This window comes from Panthera tigris, chromosome C1, assembly GCF_018350195.1.
Source record: "Panthera tigris isolate Pti1 chromosome C1, P.tigris_Pti1_mat1.1, whole genome shotgun sequence".
Lineage (NCBI taxonomy): Eukaryota > Metazoa > Chordata > Mammalia > Carnivora > Felidae > Panthera > Panthera tigris.
This window is the reverse complement of record NC_056667.1, coordinates 105,453,812-105,480,978: the sequence shown is the minus strand read 5'-3', so window position 1 is coordinate 105,480,978 and position 27,167 is coordinate 105,453,812. Positions and strand designations below refer to the sequence as shown.

The following is a 27,167-nucleotide window of genomic DNA, read 5'->3' as shown; positions in this document are numbered from 1 at the left end:
GCAGGCGGGGCTTGGAGTCGCGGTGCGATAGGGAGAAGGTGACGGCCGCTGGGGTGAGGTGCGAGGCGAAGCGCGCGACGGCTGAGTCGAGGAGCGGTAAAGGCGGGGACGCGGCGCGGAGGCTTGGGGAGTGCGAGAGGCTGAGCCTGGGGTGCCCGGGCCACAAGCAGGCGGGAAAGTGGGGCCGAGCGAAGGGAGGCGTCCGAGGGCGTGGTCAGCGGAACCCCGGGGCTACTAACAGAATCCAAAGAAGTGCTCTGGCCCCACCACGAACCCCCAGGCCAGTTTGGACTCCAAGACTGGTGTTTTTGGTCTTTTTTGACACTGAGAACCGCCATCAGTTTATCGGTTTGCCTTTGATTTTTCTCCAGTGTTTTCTTTATCTCTAATAGGATGACTGTTTCCAGTTGTCAGAAAATAATAAATTGGGGTTTTTGTTTGTTTTTCCAGTTTCCCTCCTTACTAATGCTGAAGACTCCCGTGTCAAAGTTAAATTTTTACTCTTTTCACAGCTTGAAGTGGGTTGATGCTTTTTTTTTTTTTCCCCCCACTCACTAGTTAAAGATAAATATAGCAGGGATGGGAAAACTGAGCTGTTTCAGTTCCACAAGCCTATCCCCGTGTTTTAGCCACTTTGTAGGTTCTGGTTATCAGGAGATACTGGGGATGAGAAATCTACCCCCCCCCCCCTCCCGTGGAGCTTGCAGTGATTTGCTAACGATGTTTTTGAAATGATAATGTAAAAGTAAGCCATAGTTATGCATATCAGGTGGTTAGCAACTGTTTCATGTAAATGTCAAATTTCAAAATCAGTATTTACTGAAAACCATTATTTAGTTGAATTTCTTCCCTTGAAATGAGCCACATGTCTCCTCCTCTTCACTCTGCTTCCCCTGGGAACTATGGTTCTCAGTTCCAAACCTCCTTTTCACATTCATTTTTGAAGTCCTAAAATCAAACACAAGCTGGCATTCAGTACATACAGTTACATCTCCGTTGGTGTCGTGTTATTTACCACTTAAAGAGACACCGTATGAAATATGTATATTATAAATAAAATCATACTTGATTAATCAAGTAGATACTCCTTCTTTGAGACCGCTAACTCAATTAGCGCAAACTTCATTTGTAATATGTGAAAAGGAGTTAAGTGGAAATTAGCTTTGGATTCAAAGAAAAGCCGTGCAATAAATTTATCCTGGTCGCAGACATTCATCTTCCCATCACGCACATTCCTTCCACCACCAGATCATTAACATTCTCTCTCAAACACTACATCTACCAGGTGCTCAAATGAAAAACCTGATAGCTCCCTGGCTCACCCTCTAACCTTTCCCTGAATCAGTTGCTAGGTCTTGTGTATTCTACCTGTCAAAACTACTCTCCGTCTCCATCATTAACACCTGGACTAGCCTGTGAATTGGTCTCCCTACCCCCACAGTTGCTGCCTTCAATTCATTCTCCTGTAGACTGTCATTAGTCAAGAATTGCAAGCAATGCATGTGTTATGAAGGGATGTTTGGAGAACTATGGAAGCCCATAGTGATAAAACCCCAAGCACAGAAGTTCGGGATTAAGGGGGGTTTGGCTGCAGAGCCAGAGGAATATCATATATTTTTGCCTTGATCTTGATAGTTTCTGAATTGGAGGGGAAATGCTGTTGGGGTTTTGTTTTGTTTTGTTTTGTTTTGTTTGAGTCTCCTTAAAGAGGTGCCATTGTGACTGGTCTTCCAACCACTTTGCATACCGCATTGTATGGAAATGACTAACTGTGTAACCTTAGGGAAATCTCTTTATTTCCCTGGGCCTTGGTTTCCCCAGTGGGAACATTATTAGTAGAATCAGATCATCTCTTTGGTCCTTCCAATTCCAAAATTCTGTGATTTTTTTTTTTTTTTTTAGGCATGAATTATAGCCAGAAAAGTGGTGTTAAAAGGCAGACAGCACTCCAGTGGAGATTAAGTTACTGCTCTGGTTCACAGGCCTAGATTTGTTTCCCAAAACCTTCAACACCTACAGACTCCTGCTTGTCAAGATAAAACCTTCCCTGCCTAATAGGAAGTCCTGTGAAGGAGCTACCAAGTCTGTCTGGACTGTTGTATCCCCAGGGCCAAGTACACGTTGGATACTCAATGTTTATTGGTTTGAATGCAGAAGATAAATTCGTATTTTAATGAAGTGGTTTTCAACTCTGTGCCATCTAAAAAACAATTTAAGTTCTCGCTCCTCCAGGCTGCTCCATTAACCAAGTATTTATATTGTCTTTGCATTGCCTGTAATTAGTTGTTTTGGTGTTTATCTTTCCTCCTAGACTTTATTTCAGGGCAAGAATTCTTATTCCTGCTTGTGTCCCCAGCATGTTCAGCCCGTAACAAGGAGCCAGCACTCTTTCAGTGAGGCACATTAATAGTGAAGACAAGCTTTGCACTTTAGAGACTGTATGAGAAAATACATGCAGTAACCACTAGATAAAAGAAGGTGAATCTTTTCCAATTACCCAGAATAAACCATCTCGTAATATAAGAAAATAGTTTGAGGTTCAAAAACTCAAGAATGTAAGCAAAAATTCTTGTGAAACAGTTTGTTTCCTTTCTTTTAGTATATGCAAATATGATCCCACCCAAACTTTTATAGAGAGCAGTGAAAGGGTCTATTTACAGCCTAGGGGAAAAAAAAATTTTTTTTTAATTCAGTTAGGAAAGGGATCTCCTAACTCAAACCCATAGTAAACTCCATTCTTCCTACCCACTAAAGAAAAAAAATTCCCTCATGTCTGTACTGAATCTCCAAGTGATATACTATATATATTGGACCTACTTACTAAATAATTGCCTGGAATAACAAGACACTCGAAAAGGGTCACTCACCCAGGTCATACAAGGTTTTTTCTCTTCAGGGCATGAGTAGGCAAGAGAGTGAATTAAATTTGTTTAAAACTGTTGGTTGAAAACATAGATCTGGCAAACTTCTGGTGGTTGTTTAAAGAACTTTATTTCTACTGGTCAGTAAAGCTCTATAAGGCCACATGCAAAAATTCGGTCCTCTGTTTAATAGTAGGAAATCCACCCGCGGTCTTGACATGACTTTTCTCTGCTCCTTGGAAGGAGATTTCTGTGCGAAGACTTCTCTTTTCCTTCACTCTTCCTGAAAGGCTTTCAGGAAAAGCACATTTAAAACCAAAGTTTTATTCCTAAGTAGGTCTTTTATTAACGAGTGTTTAGCCTTCCTACGATACAACTAGTTTTTTTAAGGTAAAAAAAAAACACGTTATTTTCTTGGATATTATAATCATTTGGGTTGAATTTTTTACCTGGAGGCAAATCATAGCATAAATTATATTTCCTCACTCATTTTAAGGCAAGTTTCATTAAAAGCCATGCTGTGTTATACTAGATTGTACTACCTGGAAATAGACACTGTCTTTAGTTTTTTACCAGCTACAGTGTTTTCAGTGTTAAACAAGTATTTGTTAATTTTGAATTGCCAAAGACACCCAAGTACTGTTCTGCTGAAAGTTTATGTGAAAGAAAAGGGGGAGGAGCTCCTAAAGTTACTTTGTAAGGTTCTTAATATCCAAATAATACCCCAGACTCTGGGTAAGAGATTAGGTGACCTCTCTAAGCATATATACTCCTTCCTACCTTATAGGATTGCATGAAGATCAATTAAAATAATGTATAGAAAGGGCCTAGTGGCATAGTAGCTACTCAGTACATTTATCTCTTCATCTTTGTCATCCTTAGTGCCACAATAGCATTTAGCACATAGAAGTGCTTAATAAATGTGGTTGAATGGCACTGCTGAATCCATTAGTCTAGAAGACACAGGCATAACAGATACACAGTTGCATACAGTGTGAACAAGTGCCATCAGGGAAGTACCATTTACGGGGCAGCATGAACTAAGAAGAAACCCTAAGCCAGCCAGGGGAAATCCTACAGGCCTTAGAAGGAGTGTACCAGTCGAGCTGAGACTTGAGGAAGGAGTAGGATTTTGCCAGGGAGATCAGATGGGCTAGGGAGTATAAGGAAGACAAGTGAAGTGACACATGGGTCAAAGTAAGGATATACAGGAGAGCATGTCCTTTTCCCCTAGTAGCAGTGGGGTTAGAAAAGAAGGCTGCGAAGGTAGTAGGCAGAGATCAGATGATAAAGAACTTTCATGCCATTAATGACTTTTCATGAAAGCAACAGTCGTTGAAGTTTATTCATTCAACAAATGATTATTGACTGGCTACTGTGTGCTAGGCACTGAAGAATGAAAACATTCCTGCCCTATAGAATTTACATTCCAGTGGATATACAATCAAAACGAAGACCTCGCGAGTCATTATAATAACTTTGGCTTAGAATCATAGTGAGATTGAAAACCACTGGAAGGTTTTCAGTGGAAGAGCAACATTATCTGACTTATTCCAGCTGTTGAGAATAAACTGGACAATGGCAAATGCTGGGATATAATTCATTGCGATAATTTGGGCAAGAGATAGTGATGTTTAAAGCAAATGATGGTCATAGCAGTGGAGTGGTAAAATGTCAGATTCTGGATAATTTGAAGGTAGAATGAATAGGATTTGCTGATAGCCTGGAGGTGCTATTTGAGGGTAACCCGAGCAAAAGAATGGAGTTGCCATTTACTGAGTCAGCCAATACTACAGACAAGTGTTGCACCTGTTGAGTTTGAGTTTGAGATGCCTATTAGACATCCAGTGGAGATGTTGTCTCCCAGACATTTACGTATACAAACCTGGAGTTCAGGAGAATGGTCCTAATTGGATCTATGAATTTGGGAGTTCTCAGCGTAGATGGGATTTAAAGCCAAGCTGTGAATGAAATTTGGCAAGATCACCAAGGAAGTGAGGAGAGGAGAGGGCAAAGGACAGAGCCCTGGGGCACTGCAATATTTAGAGGTTACAAGAAGGAGAAGGAAACTGACAGAACAGCCAGAAAGGAGAAAGAAAAACCAGGAGAGTGCTGTCATGGAAGCCAAGTGAAGAAAGGGTCTCCGAGCAGTGGGAATCCCCAGCTGTGCCAGATGTGGGGGCAAGGGCAGGTAGAGTGAAGACCTTAGCAATGTGATGTCACTGGTGACCTTGGCAAGAGCAGCAGGAGTGGGTTCAAGAAGAGAAATTGAGCACAGAAGTATTGGCACTTGTGAGTTTTCCTGTAAAAGGAAGGGAAGAAATGAGAAGTATTTGGAGGAATAAGTAGAATCAAGAGTTTTAAAGAAACTAGAAACAGTGGTATGTTTGCTGATGGAAAGATCCAGTAGAGAGGAAAACCTTAATGTATGAGAAGGAAGGAGAGCGACACTTTTATGAGAGACTTCAGTGCCCAGAACAGAAATGGTTCATCCATGGTCACAGGAGAGAAGGTAGGGATTTGGGCATAGATAGAAGTAGGTGGGTAAATGTGGTGGAACTTGGCTAATGTTTTCTCTGAATGCTCTACTTTCTCAGTGGCGTAGGAAGTGAAGAGAACATGATTTGAGAGTGAGGATGGAGAAGGAGGCACTAGAGGCTTGAGAAGAAACCGTATGAATTGCCTGGGAGGGTGAGAAAGACTAGAGAATAAGGAAATATAGTGAAGATGTTAAGATTAGCTAGGCAGCAAAATGAAGGTACAGAGTCAGACTAAGCAAGAAGGCTGTTGCAGTGGTCTGAATGAGATTCAATGAGCTTCTGAATCAGGTGCCGTGTTGTTGGAGTTACTAGCATATAGGTAGTAGTTGAGGCTGCAGGTGTGGATGAAATTGCCCAAAGACAGCAGAGTGACAGTAGCAGTGGATAGAGGCCACAGGAAAACAAGACCAAAACCACAAAGGCACCTCCAGGGCAAGAGAAGGAGAAGCCAAGAGAAGAAGGGCACATAGGGGAGATTAGGTAGGGCTTATATGTGCCATCTCTGTTGGCTACCTGGGAGGTTGTCGTTTCGGTAAAGGAGTAGGGCAGACCTCCTTCCAGTGTTAGCTGAGGAATGACTAGAAATCAGGAGTATAGATAAAAGAAGAAAATGAAGTGGAAGCAGCAGAGTCTAGAAGTCGAAGGGAGGAGAGCCTGAAAGGCCTAGAAAGCTATTCCTTGCAGAGACAACAGCTTCTGGAAAGGCCTAGAGACATGGAAGAGCACAGATAAGGAATTTGAAGCAGTCTGATGTGAAATTTAAAGGCGTATTTTTGTAATGTTTGATTCATATAATATTTTTTTTATTCCTTTGTCCTATAAAGTCGTGATCAACGTATAGTTCTCCCTAGGAGGGGGGAAGGAATGAAGTATGCCTCTGTTGTGTATGTCCCTTAGCAACTTTTTTTTTTTTTTAATTTTTTTTTAACACTTATTTATTTTTGAGACAGAGAGAGACAGAGCATGAATGGGGGAGGGTCAGAGAGAGAGGGAGACACAGAATCTGAAACGGGCTCCAGGCTCTGAGCTGTTAGCACAGAGCCCGATGCGGGGCTCGAACTCACATACCGCGAGATCGTGACCTGAGCCGAAGTCGGACGCTTAACCGACTGAGCCACCCAGGCGCCCCGTCCCTTAGCAACTTTTAAAAAATACCGAGACCTTTTTACATGAAATAGATTTTGGGAAAAAAAGATTTTGATACTGCTCAAGCTCTTGATATGGGAAGGTAGGCAGTATTCTTTTCAATAATATTGAAGTAGTATTCTTTTCAATAATATTGTCATATGTTCCCATGCTTCTTTGCCAGTCGTAAAGGTTGGGATGAAATTGCTTCTTTTCCCTCATTTGCTTATTTCAGGATGTAAGTCAGAATACAGCAGAAAATGTCCACTGAACGAACTTCTTGGACAAGTTTGTCCACTATTCAGAAAATAGCGCTGGGCCTCGGGATCCCAGCCAGTGCAACAGTTGCCTATATCCTATACCGCAGGTACAGGGAGAGCAGAGGTATGTGGACTCCCGGCTGTAAATACGGAAATGTTCAGGCTGTGCTCTGGCCTTGTTAAATTGAAATGAAAATTTTCCTTGTTGGACTGGGTATGTCTATTGGGATGTAATTGGCTTTCTTTGAGGGGGTCTTTGAAACTGTTTGGTTTCTTCTTTTCTATGTTCTTAATGTGAAGCTAGTCTGTGGAATGAAGAACTCCTAATTCTATTCTCTTTTTCCTTCAGCAACAGCAGCACTGCAATGGGTTCTTTTTCTTTTTTATCTATAGATAGTAAAGAGTATAATCTCTTTTTTTACAATAGTTTTTTTTTTTAATGTTTATTTTTGAGAGAGAGCATGTGCACACAAGCGGGGGAGGAGCAGAGAGCGAGAGAGACAGAATCTGCAGCAGGCTCCAGGCTCTGAGCTGTCAGCTCAGAGCCCAACATGGGGCTCGAACCCACGAACCATAAGATCATGACCTGAGCCGAAGTCAGACATTTAACCAACTGAGCCTCCCAGGCGCATATACTCTTATCTTTTTTATATGCTTTTTGCATTTAGTTGTTAGAAAGCTAACCATGGGGTCCAGCTTCCACACAGGCTGAACCTAGAGAAAGGATTTAGGTACAAGCAGAAGTTCTGAGCCCAGTGTATTCATTGGGCAATTTAGCCTTTGTTCTTCTCCAGGAGTCCTATCTTGGGAGACACAGCTTACCCAAAATCCAGCACCCCTTTCTTGCAGAGCCAAATGCTTTTCCCATTTTAGCATCTGAAACAGTATCCCAGAGACAATGCCTATCTTCTGGGGCCCTCTGATTCCTACTCAGGTGCTACTTTTCTTTGTCATTATGGTTGAGATCCTTAGTCTGTCTTGTGGATCAGTCTCTGACACCTAGTTTCAGGGGAGGGCTGGGGTACTTGGATGCTATCTGAGTCTGATCTGATGAGCCATGATCTATGCAGAAGAACGGTTGACATTTGTTGGGGAGGACGACATCGAAATAGAGATGCGAGTTCCCCAGGAGGCCGTAAAGCTCATCATTGGCCGGCAAGGAGCCAATATTAAACAGGTAAGTGTGTAAGCAAGCAATTGGCTTTCCCAGGGATTGATTCTGCTTAATAACTTCTTGCTTCCCTCCTCTGCCCCCATCCCACAAAAGCCACCTGCACTATGTAGGTCTTTAAAAGAAATAAATAAAGGAACATTTAGCTAACCGTGCTCTTTTCCTTCTAAAGAAGAGTACTTCTCCCCAGAGCATGCATGACTTAGCTTGAAATGGGTATTTTTTTAATGTTTATTTTAGAGAGGCAGAGAGAGTGAGCATGCACGCGTGAGCAGGGGAGCAGCAGAGAGGGGAACAGCAGATCCTAAGTGGGCTCTGCGCTGACAGCAGAGAGCCTGCTGTGGGGCTCGAACTCACAAAATGGGAGAGCATGATCTGAGCCGAAGTCAAGACACTTAACTGGCTGAGCTACCCAGGTGCTCTTGAATTTTTTTTTTTTAATGTTTATTTATTTTTGAGAGACAGAGTGCGAGCAGGAGGGGGCAGAGAGAGAGAGACACAGAATCTGAAGCAGGCTCCAGGTTCCGAGCTGTCAGCACAGAGACTGACCATGAGATCATGACCTAAGCTAAAATCGGACACTCAACTGAGCAACCCAGATGCCCTGAAATGGGAATTTTTGATTGTGTGATTCTAAACTTGGTGCAGTCTGAACCATTCTTTTCTACTGTGGAATTAATTAGCTCTCATTAATTGATAGTAAATATTGAATTGGCCTAATTGTTCTTATTATCTATTCAGTTTGTTAAGAAAACAAAATATTTGACTCTCTGATCCAAATAAAATGAGAGGGAAAGAGGGTTCTAAATACAAAGAGAGTGGCGCCTGGTTAGTTAGTTAGAAGCTTAATTGGTTAAGCTTCTGACTTCGGCTCAGGTCATGATCTTGCAGTTTGGTTAGTTCAAGCCCTGCATCGGACTCTGTGCTTGACACCTTAGAGCCTGGAGCCTGCTTCAGATTCTGTGTCTCCCTCTCTCTCTGCTCCTCTCCCATTTGCACTCATGCACACTCTCTCAAAAATAAATAAGCATTTAAAAATTTTTAAAAAAATATAAAGAGAAACTGTTTTGAATGAACTATTATTTGGGGTTACCTTTGTCACTAATCGCCTTTCATCAGTACAGATAGTTGAGGACAGCTTATAGCATCTTGATTTAACTGATAACTGTCCAGTTCCATCTACTTCCAGGGTTAAGTTGAAAGTGTACCTAGCTGACCCAAATGGGAGCTATTCCAGAGCGGACTGCCACGTATCCTTTTCTCTGCAGCTGCGGAAACAGACAGGTGCTCGGATTGATGTGGACACAGAGGATGTAGGCGATGAACGGGTGCTGCTTATCAGTGGGTTTCCTGTGCAGGTGTGCAAGGCCAAAGCAGCCATCCATCAGATCCTGACAGAGAATACCCCTGTGTCTGAGCAGCTTTCTGTTCCACAGAGATCCGTGGGCAGGATCATAGGTACCACTGGACAGCTTCTTCTGCTGTTTCCTTTTTCTTTCACCTTTGCCTTCCTTTCATACCTTCCCAAGGGTTTTTCCTGGCCTTCTTCCCCATCACCTTCCTGAGGGAGCATGGGGAGACAGGGACATTGAGACCAGAGCTGTACATTTTTACAGAAGCAGTGGTAAACCCAAACCCCATTACCCCAAGAAGCTATATGGTCTGAACTTTACAAATAGGCTCTGGAAGGGTTCAGGTAAATGTATTTACCTCACAGTAGATTTTTAAAGGAGAGCTAAGCCTGCTCATATTTATCCCAGATCTTTCAAGACCGTGCTCTTCCAGAGAGCACCTGCTATGCCTTCCCCTAGAGCAGTCCTTATGCTTCTCCTAGAGGCAGAGAATTGTCCATTCTTGCCTCAGTGCCTCTCACACTGTGTAGGATATCTTCTAATAAAGTGCAGATATAAAGTGTGCTGAGTGGCCAAAAAATGGGAATGACGTGAAGTACGCTAAATGTTTAGAGTTTAAGTAAAGCAGAAAGAGAAGATTGTCCCTGTTCCCCTTCATATAGTAAGGATTGCAATAGTTCCTGCTTTCTAGTCAATATCTTACATTCTGTTCACTTTGAAAATAAGAACAGACTCTCCTAGTATATACAAAATAGTGATTTTTCTAGTGGTTAAAGCTGGCCAAGAGGGAAGGACAGGTTTTTATGTGTTTTTCAATGCAGGGAGGGGTGGTGAGACAATTCGTTCTATCTGTAAAGCCTCTGGAGCCAAAATTACCTGTGACAAAGAATCAGAGGGGACGCTACTACTATCAAGGCTTATAAAAATCTCAGGAACACAGAAGGAAGTGGCAGCAGCCAAGGCAAGTAGTTAGTAGACTTGAATTGTGTCTAAGAATGAGAAGAATCCTTTACTCCACCCTGGGTCAAAATATGTGGCCAAATCGATCTCCTCTCTTATTTTCCACAGCATTTGATACTAGAGAAAGTTTCAGAAGATGAAGAACTTCGGAAGAGAATTGCTCATTCTGCAGAAACCAGAGTCCCACGCAAGCAGCCAATCAGTGTAAGAAGAGAGGAAGTGATAGAGTCTGGTGGAGCTGGAGAGCCAGCTTTGTGGAAGAGCACTGATACTGGTGCCGGGCCAGAGCCGGCTACACCACTGAGAGTTCCTCCCCGAAAAGGAGGCGGTGACATGGCTGTCGAAGGGCCAGAAGGTGCTTGGGAGAAACCTAATGGGGACAGCTTTCAGAAATCTGGAGCCCAGACCAGTCCAGAGATGTCCATGTTTGAAAGTATGTAACAAATGGGAACCCATTTACCGTATGGAAGGTAGAAATACTGGCTTAGACAACCCAAAAAAGGAAGCAGTAAAAATAATTTGTTTTCTTGACTGCACTTATGAGCCTCTTCACAGAAGTCCTTTTGTGTGGTGATATTTTACTTGGGTTACTACTAAACATGAATAATTTTCGGAACACAAACCAGACTAGTGATGGAGAATGATAATATACTAGTGAAATATACTAGTTCACAGGAAACTAGTCTGAGTAATATATCAAGTAATTGAATTTACATGGTATTCATTTCTAAATGGATTTATTAAGTAAAATACTCAGCCTGATTTTTTTTTTTTGGCTTATCTCATTACTGCTTTTAAAAATCATCACCATTCAAGGAGGATGAAAAGATTGTGAGCATTCTCTTCTGTGCATAGGTTTGGGGATGGACGGGGAAGACCAGGCCCCCTAAGAGGTTCATAGACTTGTTTGGGGGTCACACAATGAGTCCGTGATAGAGTAGGATCTGGAACAGGCCCACATCTTTCCTTTGGTCCATGTTGCAGTTATAATTGATGTCTGATTTGAATACATGGCAGATGACTAGAAGTGTAAACTTATTACTCAGTTACATAGAATGGTACACAGCTCAGCTTAGCACCTTTCTTCAGGATGTTCTTATATGAATCATTCAGTTGTCCCTCCAGCCATTTTTTAAATGGTGATAGCCACTTGGTTATTTTTGTAACTCTCGCTTCTGATGCAGTCTGCCTTTTTTTTTTTTTTTAATTTTAGAGCACAAGCAGGGGAGAGGGGCAGAGAGAGGGAGAGGGAGAGAGAATCCTAAGTAGGCCCCGTGCTGTGTGTGGAGCCTGATGCAGGGCTCGATCCCACAACCCTGGGATCATGACCTGAGCTGAAATGAAGAATAGGATACTCAACCCACTGAGCCACCCAGGCACCTCTAGTCTCCCCATTTCAACCATAGTTTTAATATGGTCACCAAGTTAGATGGTGAGGATTCTGTAGCTTAACTTGCTTATCCCTGTGTTTAGTCCCTAGTCCTGACTTCAGTTTCCATGCCGATGAGTTCCTGGAAGTCTACGTGTCTGCCTCTGAACACCCTAACCACTTCTGGATCCAGATCATTGGCTCCCGCAGTCTGCAGCTGGATAAGCTTGTCAGTGAGATGACCCAGCACTATGAGAACAGTCTAGTGAGTTACTGTAGGGACAGGGTTGGGTTTGATGAAAAGGGGGCCTTTTTTATTGTGATGTGTTCTCTTTTTCTCCTAGGGAACAACTACTTGTTCTTTCTCCTCCTCGTATTTACTGCTTATCTGTTTTTTAGCTTGCCCATCCTAACTCTCCCAATCCTGATCCCCCTCCTCATGTGCAGCCTGAAGACTTGACTGTGCATGTGGGAGACATTGTAGCAGCACCTCTACCTACAAATGGCTCCTGGTACCGAGCTCGGGTCCTTGGCACTTTGGAGAATGGGAACCTGGACCTGTACTTCGTTGACTTTGGAGATAATGGTGATTGCCCACTGAAGGACCTCCGGGCACTCAGGTCAGTGTGGAGGCCGGGGTGGAGTCCCAGCTGTTAACTCAGCCCTGGCCATCGCAGGTGGTGTGCTCTTGGCACTCATCACTGGGGGGTTGGGAAGAGAGCCTGCTGACAGAGAGCAGATGATTATCTTCTCCCTTGGGTTCATTGGTGATGTCTAGAAACACAGACCTTGTAAGAGGCCCTTCTGGCACTGGGATTCTAATTTCAGTTTCTTTCCTTTAGGAGTGACTTCCTAAGTCTTCCATTTCAAGCAATAGAATGTAGTCTGGCACGGATCGCCCCCTCAGGTAAATTGGTCACAATACCTATTGACCTTGCCTCCAAATAAAATAACTTCCTTATAGCACTTGGCAGGATTTCTCACATTCCCAGGCTTTTTGAGTTCTGGGCACTCAGTTGTCTTTTCCCTCCCAGCAGTAGAAAGCAGTAACCAGGAACACGCCTGGCAGGCAGACATAGGTGTCTTTTGGAGTAGAAATAGGTGGGTATAATCTCATCCCATCAGTAGGGACCCCTTCTTAGGCTCTCCCTGCAATCTTTTGCCAGGTGAACAGTGGGAAGAGGAAGCTTTGGATGAGTTTGACAGACTCACTCACTGTGCTGACTGGAAGCCCCTGGTGGCTAAGATCTCCAGCTATGTCCAGACTGGGATCTCAACTTGGCCCAAGATTTACTTATATGATACTAGCAATGGGAAGGTACGACTGGGGTCCACTCATGGCTCACCGTCTCGTCAGTATATTTATATCCTCATTCACTTTTTCTTTCCCAGAAGCCCTTATCTGATATTTGCTATTATTCCTGCCTCCTAAGATCCTGCTTACTGAAGGAATGTCTTTAATTTTTTTTTTAATGTTTGTTTATTTTTGAGAGACAGAGACAGAGTGTGAGCGGGGGAGGGGCAGAGAGAGAGAGAGAAAGACACAGAATCTGAAGAGGCTCCAGGCTCTGAGCCGTCAGCACAGAGCCCGACACGGGGCTTGAACTCACAAGCTACAGGATCATGACCTGAGCTGAAGTCGGATGCTCAACCGACTGAGCCACCCAGGCACCCCTGAAGGATCACTTCGAGTATCACTCCTAACCCTGCTGTCCTGGTTCCTCAGATATGCCCCTCTCTACAGAGAACATCATTCCCTTTGCATTTTTCTTCTTAGAAACTTGATATCGGGTTAGAATTAGTTCGTAAAGGATATGCAGTTGAACTTCCTGAAGACATGGAAGAAAACAGAGCCATCCCAGACATGTTGCACGATGTGGTGAGTACACGTAATGTGCTGCTCCGGAGCGAGTCTGCCCCGGGAGACGGGAGGGCTTCTGGTCACACGTGATGTGCTATGGAGGGCTTTCCTAAGGGGGCGTCCTTGTTCCTCTCAGCTATCTGACTCCACTGCCTTAACCAGAGCCTGAGGACAAAATGAGAGGGCAGCCTCTCCTTTCCCACCAGCCACTACAGTCTTCTTCTCTCGTCTTCATCCCTGCAGGCCACAGAAACAGAGGTCTCTCTCGGCAGCATGCTCGCTGAGACCAGGAAGAGCCCTGGAGAAATAGCAAATACCCTGTCCTGCCTCAGCTTGTCAGGTACAAACCGCATTTCCTCCCCAGAGCATCTTTGGGAATTACTGGTTTTCAGTGAGTCTCTCCAAACTAGGGACAGTGTTAAGACTTAGCTCTTAAAAAGCGGCCACAGGGCACCAAGAAGTCCGTATTCCCTGAGTCTCAGTGGCCATGCCTAACTTCCTCCCCTTTCTGCTAAGCAGAAGCTGCCTCTGTGTCTGGTGATGATAATCTTGAAGAGGACTACTTACTGTGAAGTCAGCTGACGCCGTCTGCTGTGCCGTGTGAGTGCACCTCTCCTCTGTCTAGCAACAGGAAAGTAACCAGGGGGACAGCCGGGGCTTGCTCTGTCCTCCCTTCCCTAGCCCATCTTAGCATGACTCTACATCTGTTTTCCTGCAGTTTCACTCGTTCTCAGGTTGAGCCTATTCAGACTTTTGTGTCTATGTGTTTGTGTCTTGGCAGGATTTGGTGCCTGGAGAGAGGAGCCTATGATAAAGGGATCTATGCAGTCCTTCTCTATTACCTACATGATCTGGCTTGCTGTGGACCAAATGCAAGCTCTCCTTCTGTTGGACTACCACAAAGAGTGTGAGGTGGAGAAGAGGACAAGTACATGTCCCTTCTCCACCTGCCCGACCCCATCTTCTTCGAGTTTGCTTCCAGGCTGCTCAGCCTCTGGTCCGCTGCTCTCTGCCAGGCGATTATTGTATGCTTCTGCAAGGCTGTGTCCTTTTTGAGGCTGGAAAGCAGCCAGGTTTTGGTCAGTGGAAGTGATGATTCTGCAGACTTCTGACTCACCTCCTCAGGTGACTCTGTTAATTAAAGGAGGTTTTTGAGTGGTTAGCTCAAAGACCGCAGTTGAGTTGGGAGGCACAGGCACAAATCAACATGATTATATTAAAAAGCCTCAGGAAATGGGAAGAGAACACTGCCTCCCAGCCTCAACTGCTGAAATGTTATTGGAGGTAGGTTTTTTGAAACAGTGCTCCAGCTATTTCCCTGTTAACTTTGGTTAAAATACAAGTTAGACAAAGAGAGGGCAGCTCAGGAAATACTCTAAAGTGCTAGTGTAGTATCTATATGTATACACACACACACACACACACACACCTCCATGAAGTGAAAGAGAACTTCCATAGCCGTTTAAATCATTTGGGGGATTCTTTGATGAATAAAGTTCTCAAGAAAATGATCTAAAACTAAATGTTGGTTGAATCAAGGTAGAAGCAGGACTATGGGTCCTGGAATTTGTCACACACCTTACGTGGAGGGCCCGTCTTTGAAGTGAGTGTCCATCCCATGCACAGATCCTATCCTTTCCCTAAAGGTATTTCAGAATTAAACATTCACTAAGAACCAAACCAGTTTAGGTTTGGGCTTTGTGAATAAGGACCCCACCCAAACTAGGTATTTGGAAGAGGCCTGGGTTCTGGTAGGTCTCCACTATGACCTTACGGTAAGCCTTCCGGGAGGCCATGTCTTCACGCACCCCTGCATCGTGGCCAGTAGCATTCAGCCAGTGAGAGCTGTGAAAGGGACTTGGCAGCAAGTGTAAGTGTGTAGTAATGCGAGTGGTGGGGTAATGGCCGATGAACAGGGAGGGCTTTTTTTTTTCCAATATATGAAATTTATTGTCAAATTGGTTCCCATACAACACCCAGTGCTCATCCCAAAAGGTGCCCTCAATACCCATCACCCACACTCCCCTCCCTCCCACCCCCCATCAACCCTCAGTTTGTTCTCAGTTTTTAAGAGTCTCTTATGCTTTGGCTCTCTCCCACTCTAACCTTTTTTTTTTTTTTTTCCTTCCCCTCCCCCATGGGTTTTTGTTAAGTTTCTCAGGATCCACATAAGAGTGAAACCATATGGTATCTGTCTTTCTCTGTATGGTTTATTTCACTTAGCATCACACTCTCCAGTGCCATCCACGTTGCTACAAAGGGCCATATTTCGTTCTTTCTCATTGCCATGTAGTACTCCATTGTGTATATAAACCACAATTTCTTTATCCATTCATCAGTTGATGGACATTTAGGCTCTTCCCATAATTTGGCTATTGTTGAGAGTGCTGCTATAAACTTTGGGGTACCAGTGCCCCTATGCATCAGTACTCCTGTATCCCTTGGGTAAATTCCTAGCAGTGCTATTGCTGGATCACAGGGTAGATCTATTTTTAATTTTCTGAGGACAGGGAGGGCTTTTTAAGGATCTGTAAGATGAACTACAAAACTTAAAACTAGCACATGAGGATGCTTTATGCAGGGTTTTGTTTTTTTAACCTAGTAATTAGGCCTACCCATATACCGCATGGGTTTTCCCATAGCCAAAATTTTCAAAATTTATTTTCTCAGAAAACTCTCAGTACCGTGTGTTAGAGAAAGGCTCCAGTGAGGGAGCATCTCTGTTGAGTTTGTGGGATCTTGGAAGAATCCTTGGAGGGCTGCCATTGATTTGACAAGGTTTCGGACCTTGGCTGCAGTGAACTACCGCGGTCCCCCCCTCCCCCCCAAAGCAGGCTCAGCCCTGGGGTTGGCAACTGCTCCACAACAGGGTCACGAGGCCCACTAGTCAGTCACCAGGCTCCTCGGCCCCTTGGCCTTCACTCTTAAAGGGGACCCTGATGTAATTCATTGGTAGGACTTCTTGCTGAGGAAAACAAGCAGTGCCTCATTCTTAGCTGTGGCTTCTTCCCGTGAGTACAAGTCTGTTCCATTTATGTGGCCTTTATGTCTCATCAGTTCATGTCCCAGTTGGATGGGCTCCAACACACCCTGTCCTTGTCTGGAACACCCTCTTCCATTCCATATTTATTTTGTCTTTTGAAATCCTCCCCTTGAGCCAAAGCTGTGGGGTCCAGCTACCTTCTTGGATTTTCTCCACATCCAAAGAGAAGGAATTCATACTTGTCTCTAATCCAATCTGATATATGTGAAGGAAAAACTCCCAACAAGGCTTGTCTTTCTGAATTCCCTAGTCCCTGGCTTTTGCTCTTGGCAAGTACACAGTTACTGGTTAGAATAAGTAAATGGATTTTGGAGTAGAGGGGAAAGCAAAGGAATCTAAAATCCTTGGCTCTCTTCCCTGACTTTTCCATCAAACGTTTATTCTATAGTGAATTCAGTTCTGTAAGGCTAATGTTCCACTACAGCCAACCCTGCCTTCCCCCACACCCCCAAGAAATAGTGAACACTTGAGGATTGCACTACCCTTTATTTCTAGAATGAAAGGTGTCCTGAATCACATCCTGGTTCGCAGTGGTCAAGGCTCCCAGCCCCTCAACAGGAATAGGCATGTTCAGGGAGGCTCACTGGGCAGGTGGCCAAGTTCCCTTTCAAGGGGATATACCATAAAGATGACATTGTCCCAGGGAGGGAGGACAGGGTGATCTGGTCTGACCACTTCAAAGCCCATATAGCTGAAGGCCCGTAGCAGGGCACCTGTGAAAAAAAATTAGAACATTTTTTGAGGCTCTATACAACTGTTTCCCTGGATTTGGCTTCTTTAGGGAGTGGCTGAAGGGAAGCCATGTAGTGCAAGCATTAGGGTGGTCTGCTTTGAACTAACAAACCTACACTCCACCCCTGGCTCTAAGGCTTGCTAAGCTTTGTGACACTGTACAAGTTACCTTTTCGGAGCTTTAGTTTTCCCATTTATAACATGGTGATCTTCCTCAGAATTTGATTAAATAAGATGATCATGAAATGCCTAACAATGATGGTGTACTAAGCTCTTGACCATCTTCTGTCCCATAGAAGCGGGGGAGGAGGAGGGAGGAGGTCGTAGTTTCTGGAACGTGTGCTCCAAGCATCCGGATAAACCCATTCCTGTCTTCCTGGCCCTATACCCAACACTTTCACACTGTAGGTGCTTAATACATTTGAGGTCCTTTCTGTCCTACCAGCTACATGCCTTGAATAGTTCTGTTAATGTCACCAGTGCTTCCTCGGTCTGGCTTCTGAAATCTACCTTCGAGGCTTTCCTCACAATCCAAGTGTAATCTAACAGAGTGCTAGTTGCCTTCATTTCCTTGGAACAGGGGTGGGGATGATGGTGGTTAAATCCCTGAAATGTGTATGAGTGTGATCTTTTTTAAAAAGTTGGGGAAGAGGGTCTCCTACAAAGGAAAAGTTGCTGTCAGCTGCTTCAGCACCATGGGCCAGAAAGGACTGCCAATCCCTACCTCTGTCATTCCGGTTATTTTGGAAGCTTACAAACACCAAGTCCACATTGGTCTTCTCCTCCACATACTCCAGTGTTGCAGTCAAACTAGGGGCCAGAAAGAGGAATCCTAGTTGATGAAATATTTAGTGAATTCAAAATCCAAACACCTACTTGAGTAGAAGAAACCTCATGGCTTAATTTTTTCCTGACCCAAGCCAGGAAATGAAAGTTGATAAGCTGGTGTTGGTAAATGTTTCTCCGAAGCCCAGGGATTACAACAGGACTGACCTCCGTATCCTAGAGGGGCCTGGGGAGAAGGAGCCACTCTAGAAAGACAGTCCGAAGACACATCCTGTTGTTGATCCTCACTTCTGTGTTTCTGAATCGGGGTCCATCAATCTCCCGGGGGGCTCTTCTCCCTTGAAGCCCAGATCCTGGCTCAGCTCATGGGCTTGCCTGCATGCCAGTTCGGTGGTGTGAAAGTATCTAGCTCTTGAATCTACCCTCATGGGTTAGCACACCCACCACCTGATTATGACATGATGAAAGAAGGGACCCTCCTGCCTCTTCCCCGCTCACCCACCCCACTTTCCTATCAGGGCTCAGTCACCTTTCCCAGTTGCCTTGATCCAAGGCCTGATATGGGATATCCAGGAAGAGTCGATGATCACTGAGAAGGCCGTGCCAATGGGTAGAGGTCTGGGGGGTGCGGCGGAAGTGGAAGTCTAACTGTACTGGATCCTGGTGAAGCAGGGGGTCAGTAGCCAGCACCGTCAGGTTCCCAGCCTGGAAAGGGAACAAGAGTAACACAGTCTCCTGTTCTCATCTAGTCCTCAGGTCAGATCTCAGGCCAATTTGGCTGTGTCTGAGGAAGCAAATTTGGGGCTGACCGAATTGGAGCCAAATCCTCACTCTGTCCCTTAGTCCTAGGACCTAATTCTCTATTGTGGAGTTTTCCTTGATACCAATCTGGAAACCAGTCAATGCAGTTGCAGTATCACTGCCTGTTAACCTCACCCGAGGGGTGCACCAACACTTCAGAAACATATTTACATCACAGAGCTTTGTTTTTTTGTTTTTTTTTTTTTTTAAGATTTTTAATCACACCCAACATGGGGCTCGAACTCACAACCCCGAGATCAAGAGTCGCATGTTCCACCAACTGAGCCAGCCAGGCACCCCTAGGGAGCTTATTCTTTAAACAATGCCATGTCATCTGTTTACGGACTCACTGACCGTGCTCTTCCAATTTTTTTACATCATGGGAGTTTTCTCTGAATTCTCGGATTTCTCAGTTAAAATGCAGAGGTCACCCACAGGCATGTTATTGTAGTATGGTACAGGGCCAAGTCGAGGAGTTCTAGGTTCTAGTCCTCTCTTGGCATCTAAACAAGTTTCCGTCCCAGAACTCTTAATTCGTTCTGCTCTTTGTTCCAACCTCATCTTTCCCCATCCTGCTTCTCACCACCAGCTCTGTGATCTTGACTTAATATCTCTGGGCCAGAATCCTTGTTTCCAAAGCAAGTAGCTGTTCTGCGTGAGCCTCGAGATCTAAAATTTGTTCTCCAGTTAGCTAATTATGCCCCTTCTCCCTAAGGTGTCATCACATCAAGCCAGGGGCCGCCCCCGCACAGCATCAGTGTGCAGTCCACTTACCGAGTATAATTCTTTAAGCTGGTCGTGGTCACCCTGCTCAGTGCTTCTGACCCCCTGGAGGCCTGCTGGGGACTCAGGAGCACTGAAGGCAGGAACGGGGCCGGAGTGTCAAGTCCTCCCGTTCCTTATATATGATGCTGGTTAGGAAAAGGGGGCCCAAATTAGTTTACCTCTGCATCTGAGAAGGGGAGGGGTTCATAACTTCTAGGTACATAGGACCAGGCTCTGGCACTATCTTTTGTGAATGAGCCTATCTGCTTCCATTCTCCCAGGCCAGCCAGGTGGGAAAATTTTAAGTTCCATGCCAGCCTTCCATCCTATTTTGCTATTATTATCTCTTGCCACTTGGGAAGTTCCTTCAAATTCTCTTATTTTTCCTGACAGTTTATGTAAACAACTACAAGTAGAGAGGAAAACAAGTACCTTTTATAACAAGGCAGCATCTTCTCCCGGAGGGTGATCCGGTATTTGTAACAGTAAAGGTAATAGGCGTATGGTGACCAGATCGGGTAGAGGTAGTTCCGTGTTTTTCCCCTCTTGATATAAGAAAGGGAGAAGATAGAGGGGCACAACCTGTTACAAGGCAGTTTCTCAGTTCAGTGCCTCCCTGCGGCAAAGTGAGGTTCAGAGATGAGTGGCAGGGGTTCAGGCAGCCTGGTGTCATTGTGACCCGGTGGGCACTATGACATGGGCAAAGGGTCAGCCCTATGTCACTTCAAGACTCCACTCTGCTGCTCCTCCACCCCACCCAACCCCCTTAACTAAGCCTCCTACTCACCTAGTATGTACTTCATGGGTGTACCAGTGATTTTTTTTTTTTTTAATTGTACCAGTACTTTAGCTTCTGTACTGATTGGTGAATAGCCCTGCCTGAACACTTGTTGAGTGCCCTCAACCTGGCCCCTTATTCCAGCGGCACGCGTGCATGTGCGCACACTCATGTAACACACACCACACACATCCCACTTCAGCAACTAAATGGTTGGTGTCTGACACTGTAGGTTTCCAAAGCCCTGATCCAATGCCTGACTTGATTCATTGGTTCTCAGTTCCTATCAACTCAATATTTTTATTGTCATCCCTACCTTTAATAATCCAGGGGTGCTACACATTGTTGAACTTTCTCATCGTGCTGGAGGGTAGAAATTGCAAACTATAAATGCCTTTAGGAGCCAAGACAGCTAATGGAAATTAATGGAGCTGCTGGGTGGGGCTGTAGCAAAATGGAAAGCTCATAAACTAAAATAAGCTGACAACTCAGTTTCATCCAGTTGCAGAAATGCAGAAAAGCTCCCTAGGGGTGCCTGGCTGGCTCAGTTGGTGGAACATGCGACTCTTGATCTCGGGGTTGTGAGTTCGAGCCCCATGTTGGGTGTGATTAAAAATCTTAAAAAAAAAACAAACAAAAAAAAAAAACAAAGCTCTGTGATGTAAATATGTTTCTGAAGTGTTGGTGCACCCCTCGGGTGAGGTTAACAGGCAGTGATACTGCAACTGCATTGACTGGTTTCCAGATTGGTATCAAGGAAAACTCCACAATAGAGAATTAGGTCCTAGGACTAAGGGACAGAGTGAGGATTTGGCTCCAATTCGGTCAGCCCCAAATTTGCTTCCTCAGACACAGCCAAATTGGCCTGAGATCTGACCTGAGGACTAGATGAGAACATCATCATTTCCAGATGATATGATTTTTCAACATAAAATGGAAAGATAGATTTTTGTGCTAAATTCCTCCAAATTTTTAAAAGGGGTGGTTATTAAAAAATAAAAGCTGTTGATTAAAAAAATCAACATTGTGAGCAAAATTTGATTCTGGGGCCACCAGTTTGAGACCTCTGCATATTCATTCACTCATTTCATTCAACAAATATTTATTGAAGGCCTACTGAAAGCCAGGCAGAATTCTAGGTGCCGAGATCCACCAATAAACGAAGATCCCTGCGTAATAGAACTTAGCTTCTAACAGTGAGAAGACAAAAGAAAACAGTAAACATTGTAAGAAAACTTAGGATGTTCAATGAGAACTGCTATGGAGAAAAGAGCAGGATAAAGGAAGGTCAGGAGGTGAAGGGGGTGGGGCAGGCTGGGGAAACAAATACAGTGATCCAAGTAGGCCTCATTGAAAAGATGGCATTTAATCGAAGACTTAAAGGAAGTGAGGGAGTCAGCCAAGCCAGCATCTGGGGATAAGAGGATTCCGTGCCTACGAAACAGTGGATGTAAAAGCCCTGAAGAGAGTGCCCGGTGTTTTCAAGAAACAGCAGGGAGGCTGCGGTGTAAGTTCTGAGGAAAGCAGAAGGTGAGGTCAGAGAGCTAATGGGCCAGATTTGGGAGAGCCTTGTAGACTACAGTGTGAGGAAAGTCACTGTGAAGTTTTGAGTAGAGGAGTGATATGATCTTATCTATGTTTTTTAAAAGATCCTGACTGTTGTGTTGTAAATAAACTGGGGAGCATTAAAGGAGATTTGCCAAGAGACTACTACAGTGATCCAGGAGAAAGATGGTGTCTTATTCCAGGCTGAAGCACTGAAGGTGGTGCGAAGTGGTTGGATTCTGGAAATTGTTTAAAGATAGAACCCCAGGATTTCCTGGAGCATGAGAGAAAGAAGTTGAGTCCAAGAACTGAAAGAAGTTTCCATCAACTGAGATGGGTAAGGTTGCAAGGTGAGACAGTTTGAAGCAGGCTCTAGAGACAGGTTTAGCTTGGAGCATATTAACTTTGAAGTGTCCACTAGACACACAAGAAGAGGAGTAAGCAGGGGCGCCTGGGTGGCTCAGTCCATTAAGCGTCTGACTTCGGCTCAGGTCATGATCTCACGGTCGGTGGGTTCGAGCCCCGGGTTGGCTCTGTGCTGACAGCTCGGAGCCTGGAGCCTGTTTCAGATTCTGTGTCTCCCTCTCTCTGTGACCCTCCCCCATTCATGCTCTGTCTCTCTCTGTCTCAAAAATAAATAAACGTTAAAAAAAATTTAAAAAAAAAATAAAAAAGAAGAGGAGTAAGCAGCAGGCTATTCGAGTTGGGCGAAGTTAGGAGAAGTCTAGGATGGAGAACTTTGGAAGTCATCAAGACTGAAGGAGATCAAAGCGGGGGTGTATACTGAGAAGAGTAAAGATCCAAAGACTGTCCTAGGCAGCACCCTAAGAAGTTTGGAGAAAAGGAGAAACCAGGCAAGGAGACTGTGAAAACTGGTGAAGTAGGAAGAAAACAAAAACAAAACTGGTGTCCTGGAAGCTAAGCGAGGAAAGCGCAATTAGGAGGAGGGAAGACGTTTACCGGTCAAACAAGTAAAACAACACGATGCTGAGAGCGCCCTTACACAATCTCCGCTGCCAAAACAGACCCTGCTCATCCCATCTAGATGGTCTTCTCTCGAGGGCTTGAGACCCTCGAACGGTCCAGACTCTACCACAGTTTCCTTTTTCTGTGGCTCATCTCCCTTGTGATTTTGAATTCTGCTTTAAACACGAGCTTAAATACCGCAGGTGTAAAGATTAAGGGTTAGCCTCCTCCCGGGGCTGCCATAGTTTTCCAGAGGATTCCATCCCTCCCCCACTTTTAGGCAGATCTGCAGTAAGGAAAAGGGAAAGCAGCGTCCCTCTTCCCTCAGCATCCGGTTATCACAGAATGCCAGAGCTGGAACCCTCAGAGCTACTGCAGCTAAACCGAAGCCCCCATTTTAAAGCGAAGCCAAGAGGGACACGGTGCCTTTTCCAGCTCCCTCCATGATCTGCCAATAACTACGGGCGTCCCTGCCCCGAGAAGAAACAGGGAAGAGGGGATGAGGCAGCGCTGAAGCACGGAGCGTCGACCCAGACCCTGGCTGGGAGGCCGGTCAGACCCGGGCCGGGCCTGCCCCTCGGCTTCGCCTGCGGGAGCAGCGGCGGCTCAGGCGCGCCGCGGGCAGCCGCTGGGGCCTTTCCTGCGCCGGCGCCGGGGGCCTCCTCCGCTCTCCCTCGGCGCCGGGAACATGGCGGCGGCTGGGGCGTGGGTGCTGCTGCGAGGAGCCGTCCGGGAGCTGCTGCGGCTGCCGTTCGCGGGGGCCGCCCCCGGCCCGGAGCGCGGCTTCAGCCTCTCTCACAGTCGGGTGAGGCCCAGCTCTGAGCCGTGGCGGTCCTCGCCTCCGGCGGGTCTCTTTACGCCCGAGTATTGCTTCCGAGGGGTTCCGGCCTGAGGGTGGCGGGTTCACATTGTGCCGGCGCCTGAGGGCGCCAGGAGTTTCCCCGGGAGACTCGCTCACCCCCGCTCCCCGACTGCCAGGGCACGGTCATCGTGGAGCGCTGGTGGAAGGTACCGTTGGCTGGAGACGGCCGGAAGCCGCGCCTGCACCGGCGACACCGCGTTTACAAGCTGGTAGAGGACACGAAACACGGGCCCAAAGGCAACCTGGAGCTCATCCTCACCCAGTCGGTGGTAGGTAAGGCCCGGCAAAGGTATCTCCTACCTCAGGCTGGCCCCGTTTGGCGTCAGCTCTTTCCTGCCCTCCCCGCTTAGCTATTTCTCGCCGTTTGTAGAAATGATCTGCTCTGTATTTGAGGAGAGGAAGCCATAAAAAGTACTGTGATTGTGCCATTGGCCTCCTGCATAGAAAAAGGAACGCGAATGGGGCAACTGTGTAGAGGGGAAAGGAGGCCCAACAGCATGTGCTACAATGACTGAAACCCTGTGATGGGACAACTCTCACTTTGTACAGGGAATGTGAAACTTCTAAATCAGGCCGTAAAAAAACTAATTAGAAGTCCCTTAAGTGTTGTTCTTAGTGAGTATTAATATTTTTTCTAGGAGGAATAAGTACTGTGAGAGAATAAGAGGTGCGTCTTTGATCATCGCCTCTTTAGGAGGTCATCTGATCCAGTGTCTGTTCTCCTTGGCAGGACTTGGAGTCCGGGGTGACCTGGTCTCAGTGAAGAAACCTTTGGGCCGGAATCGACTGTTGCCTCAAGGTCTGGCTGTATATGCATCCCCTGAAAACAAGAAACTCTTTGAAGAGGAGAAATTGGTGAGCAGAGGGACTTGGAAGAATAAAACCTTAAGATTTCTTCTAGCAACTTCCTTCCCTTTGATATTTAACTTAAAAACGAAATAGGGATTAGAAGAATAGGAATCCAGAAACCCAGCCTATGTCCAGCATAATAAGAGTTTGATATTTATCATGGACTCATTTTTCTTTTCATTTTTTTCACCTTTAACTTTCTTTTTCTAGCTGAGACAAGAAGGAAAATTAGAGAGGATCCAGACCAGGGCAGGTGAGATGGTGAGTAAAAACATGGAGGAGTTACCAGCCTTTTCCTGAGAGGTTCCTTGATTTCCTTGAAGTATCCTGATTGCAGACACACGTGTAGGAGAAAGGGGAAATGCTTGGCTGCCAAAACTGGTTTTGAGAACTCCTGGGAGATCCTGACTTGTTGGGTGAAGTGCCCTAGCTTATTGAGTAAAGCCCCAACCCAGGTAGTAGGGGACCCATGGAAAAGTGTGAGATGAGGGCTCTGCCTCCATAGATGGACAAGTCACAAAAAACATAAGACACATGAGAAAGTGATCAGTAACTTCAATGCAGTAGATTAGAAGAATGACATGGACCAAAAAGGATTAGAGTGATGGAGAGGGCTTTTCTTCAGATGGGATTAGATTGGCCCTTGTGGGATTAGTAGGCTTTGGATAGGCCAGGAGGGTGGGAAAGGTATTCTTAAGGGAGAAAAAATGTACGTAGATAATTAAAGCACGCTTTAACATAAAAGGTAGACCAGTCTAGCAAAAACAGAGGACTCATACAGGATAATACTTAATACAGGATACATACATACATACATGAGGATAATACTCAACACAGGATAATGTAAAGGGAGTTGGGGTGAGATTTGTAAAACATTTTGAATCCTCGGCTGATGAATTTATATTTCATTCTATAAGCAGAAAGGAATTGTTAATGGGATAGAGGTGGGACTGAAGGGCCAGAAGTATTGGGTTAAAATGGTCTACGAAAGCCATTCTATCCTGGGATGTATCAGTGGTCCCCATTGATAAGTCTAACTTTGACATGGCCTGTTTCTCCTTGCTTAGGAACAACCAGGAATAGGTGATGTTCTCCTTCTTTGTACAGAATCAGCCTTGAGGCAGTAGAAATATTCGCTTTCCTATTCATCTTCTCACCTGTATGCTTGTGAGGCAGACATTGTGCCTCTTTCCTGAATTCAGACCTTGTGCCTCTTGCTAACATGTTTCTTCTCCTTTGATTCCAACTCTAACCTAGCCCCTGTTTATATTTTCTATCAGACAGTGACGTTTCTCAAAAGCTGTCACCTGGAGGTGGGGATGAAAAACAACGTCAAATGGGAACTAAACCCTGAAATAGTTGCCCGCCATTTCTTCAAAAATGTGAGTGTTCCCAAGCACCAAGCACCACTGTCCCTCTGAGGGCAGAAGCTACCCCTGGGAAGGAGGCCCAGGATCGATCCCTTCGTTAGGAAAGGGTGTGATCGTCCAGCTGGAGTTAGGGAAAGTGTTCTTGGTTGCAGGGTTGAGAAAGGGAAATGACTAAAGAGTAAGGGTGGTCAAAATTTGAAGACTGATAGGAAAAGATGGTGGTATCATTTATTTCCTCTCTAGGAAAAACCTGGGAAATGTGACCCACTGTGGAGTTTCTACTCTTGTGTGGAGGAAGTGATTTTGGTCTCAAGCCCTGTTTCTCTTTGGTGGATCCTCCTCCCTTTCTGAGAAATCAGGACTGAGTTTCTCTGCCACTATCTGTGGCGGGTAAACATGGTATCAGCCAGGGTAAACTCAGTTTTATTCATTCCTGTACAGGAAATTCCAGAACCTTTTTTGAGGTTGCCTAGAGTTGCAGCAACATAAACAGAGCTCCTTTTGGCTTTGACTTTTTTGCAGCTTGGTGTTGTGGTTGCCCCACATGCATTAAAGTTACCAGAAGAACCCATTACACAGTGGGGCAAGTACTGGTGTGAGGTGACGGTGAGTATTTCACGTCCTGTCTCCTTTTTCTGGCTGGGTAAAAAGCTTGGTATTAGCTCTTATCTGCCCAACTAACCTCTGAGGATTCCTTTGGTTTTGTGTACAGGTAAATGGACTTGACACTGTGAGGGTACCTATGTCTGTGGTGAACTTTGAGAGGCCCAAGACCAAAAGATACAAGTACTGGTTAGCCCAACAAGCTGCCAAGGGAATGACCCCCACCAGCTCCCAGACTTTCTGAATCTACTCTCCCTCAAAATCAGACGAGCAGAATCAGGGGCCCCTGGAGGGCACAGTCAGTTGAGCATCTGACTTCAGCTCAGGTCATGGTCTCTCGGTTGGTGAGTTCAAGCCCCACATTGAGCTCTGTGCTGTCGGTGCAGAGCCTGCTTTGGATCCTCTGTCCTCCTCTCTCCCTGCCCCTCCCGCACTCACACCCTCTCCCCAAAATGAATAAACAAAAAAGAAGAGCCGAATCAGGAGCAGTGGAGCAATGATGGGCCATCACCCTGATCAACTCCCAGCTCTGACGAAATAGTGGAATTTTACAGAGCATATGGAGACA

At 45.3% G+C, this 27,167-nt stretch overlaps 3 protein-coding genes across 10 annotated transcripts; 2 read left to right on the top strand and 1 right to left on the bottom strand.

Moving 5' to 3' along the window:
* The first annotated feature begins 10 nt into the window (after nt 1-10).
* Nucleotides 11-15,222, top strand: TDRKH (tudor and KH domain containing). 7 transcript variants are annotated; one of them, XM_042994135.1, is made up of 16 exons: nt 11-96; nt 1,903-2,249; nt 2,357-2,478; nt 6,762-6,910; nt 7,857-7,963; nt 9,226-9,415; nt 10,131-10,270; nt 10,378-10,702; nt 11,743-11,903; nt 12,086-12,258; nt 12,481-12,545; nt 12,805-12,956; nt 13,416-13,517; nt 13,743-13,839; nt 14,019-14,099; nt 14,281-15,221. In XM_042994135.1, the coding sequence occupies exons 4-15, from the start codon at nt 6,787-6,789 to the stop codon at nt 14,069-14,071; spliced, it is 1,689 nt and encodes a 562-aa protein (XP_042850069.1). In that variant the 5' UTR covers nt 11-96; nt 1,903-2,249; nt 2,357-2,478; nt 6,762-6,786; the 3' UTR covers nt 14,072-14,099; nt 14,281-15,221. The 7 variants fall into 7 exon arrangements, with proteins under 7 accessions (XP_042850069.1, XP_042850072.1, XP_042850071.1 ...); XM_042994138.1 differs by lacking the exon at nt 2,357-2,478 and having other exon boundaries at nt 10,167-10,270; nt 14,281-15,222; XM_042994137.1 differs by lacking the exon at nt 2,357-2,478 and having other exon boundaries at nt 1,903-2,114.
* Nucleotides 15,223-17,008: 1,786 nt separating this feature from the next.
* Nucleotides 17,009-20,287, bottom strand: OAZ3 (ornithine decarboxylase antizyme 3). Its single transcript, NM_001290752.1, is given in 5 exon segments — nt 17,009-17,255; nt 17,999-18,084; nt 18,590-18,765; nt 19,636-19,772; nt 20,059-20,287. Coding segments are annotated over 5 exon segments (705 nt in total). The 5' UTR covers nt 20,223-20,287; the 3' UTR covers nt 17,009-17,112.
* A 3,244-nt stretch (nt 20,288-23,531) lies between these two features.
* Nucleotides 23,532-26,967, top strand: MRPL9 (mitochondrial ribosomal protein L9). 2 transcript variants are annotated; one of them, XM_042994132.1, is made up of 7 exons: nt 23,532-23,720; nt 23,894-24,050; nt 24,508-24,632; nt 24,837-24,887; nt 25,907-26,008; nt 26,519-26,602; nt 26,686-26,773. In XM_042994132.1, the coding sequence occupies exons 1-7, from the start codon at nt 23,604-23,606 to the stop codon at nt 26,710-26,712; spliced, it is 663 nt and encodes a 220-aa protein (XP_042850066.1). In that variant the 5' UTR covers nt 23,532-23,603; the 3' UTR covers nt 26,713-26,773. The 2 variants fall into 2 exon arrangements, with proteins under 2 accessions (XP_042850066.1, XP_042850065.1); XM_042994131.1 differs by having other exon boundaries at nt 23,539-23,720; nt 26,709-26,967.
* Nucleotides 26,968-27,167: the final 200 nt, after the last annotated feature.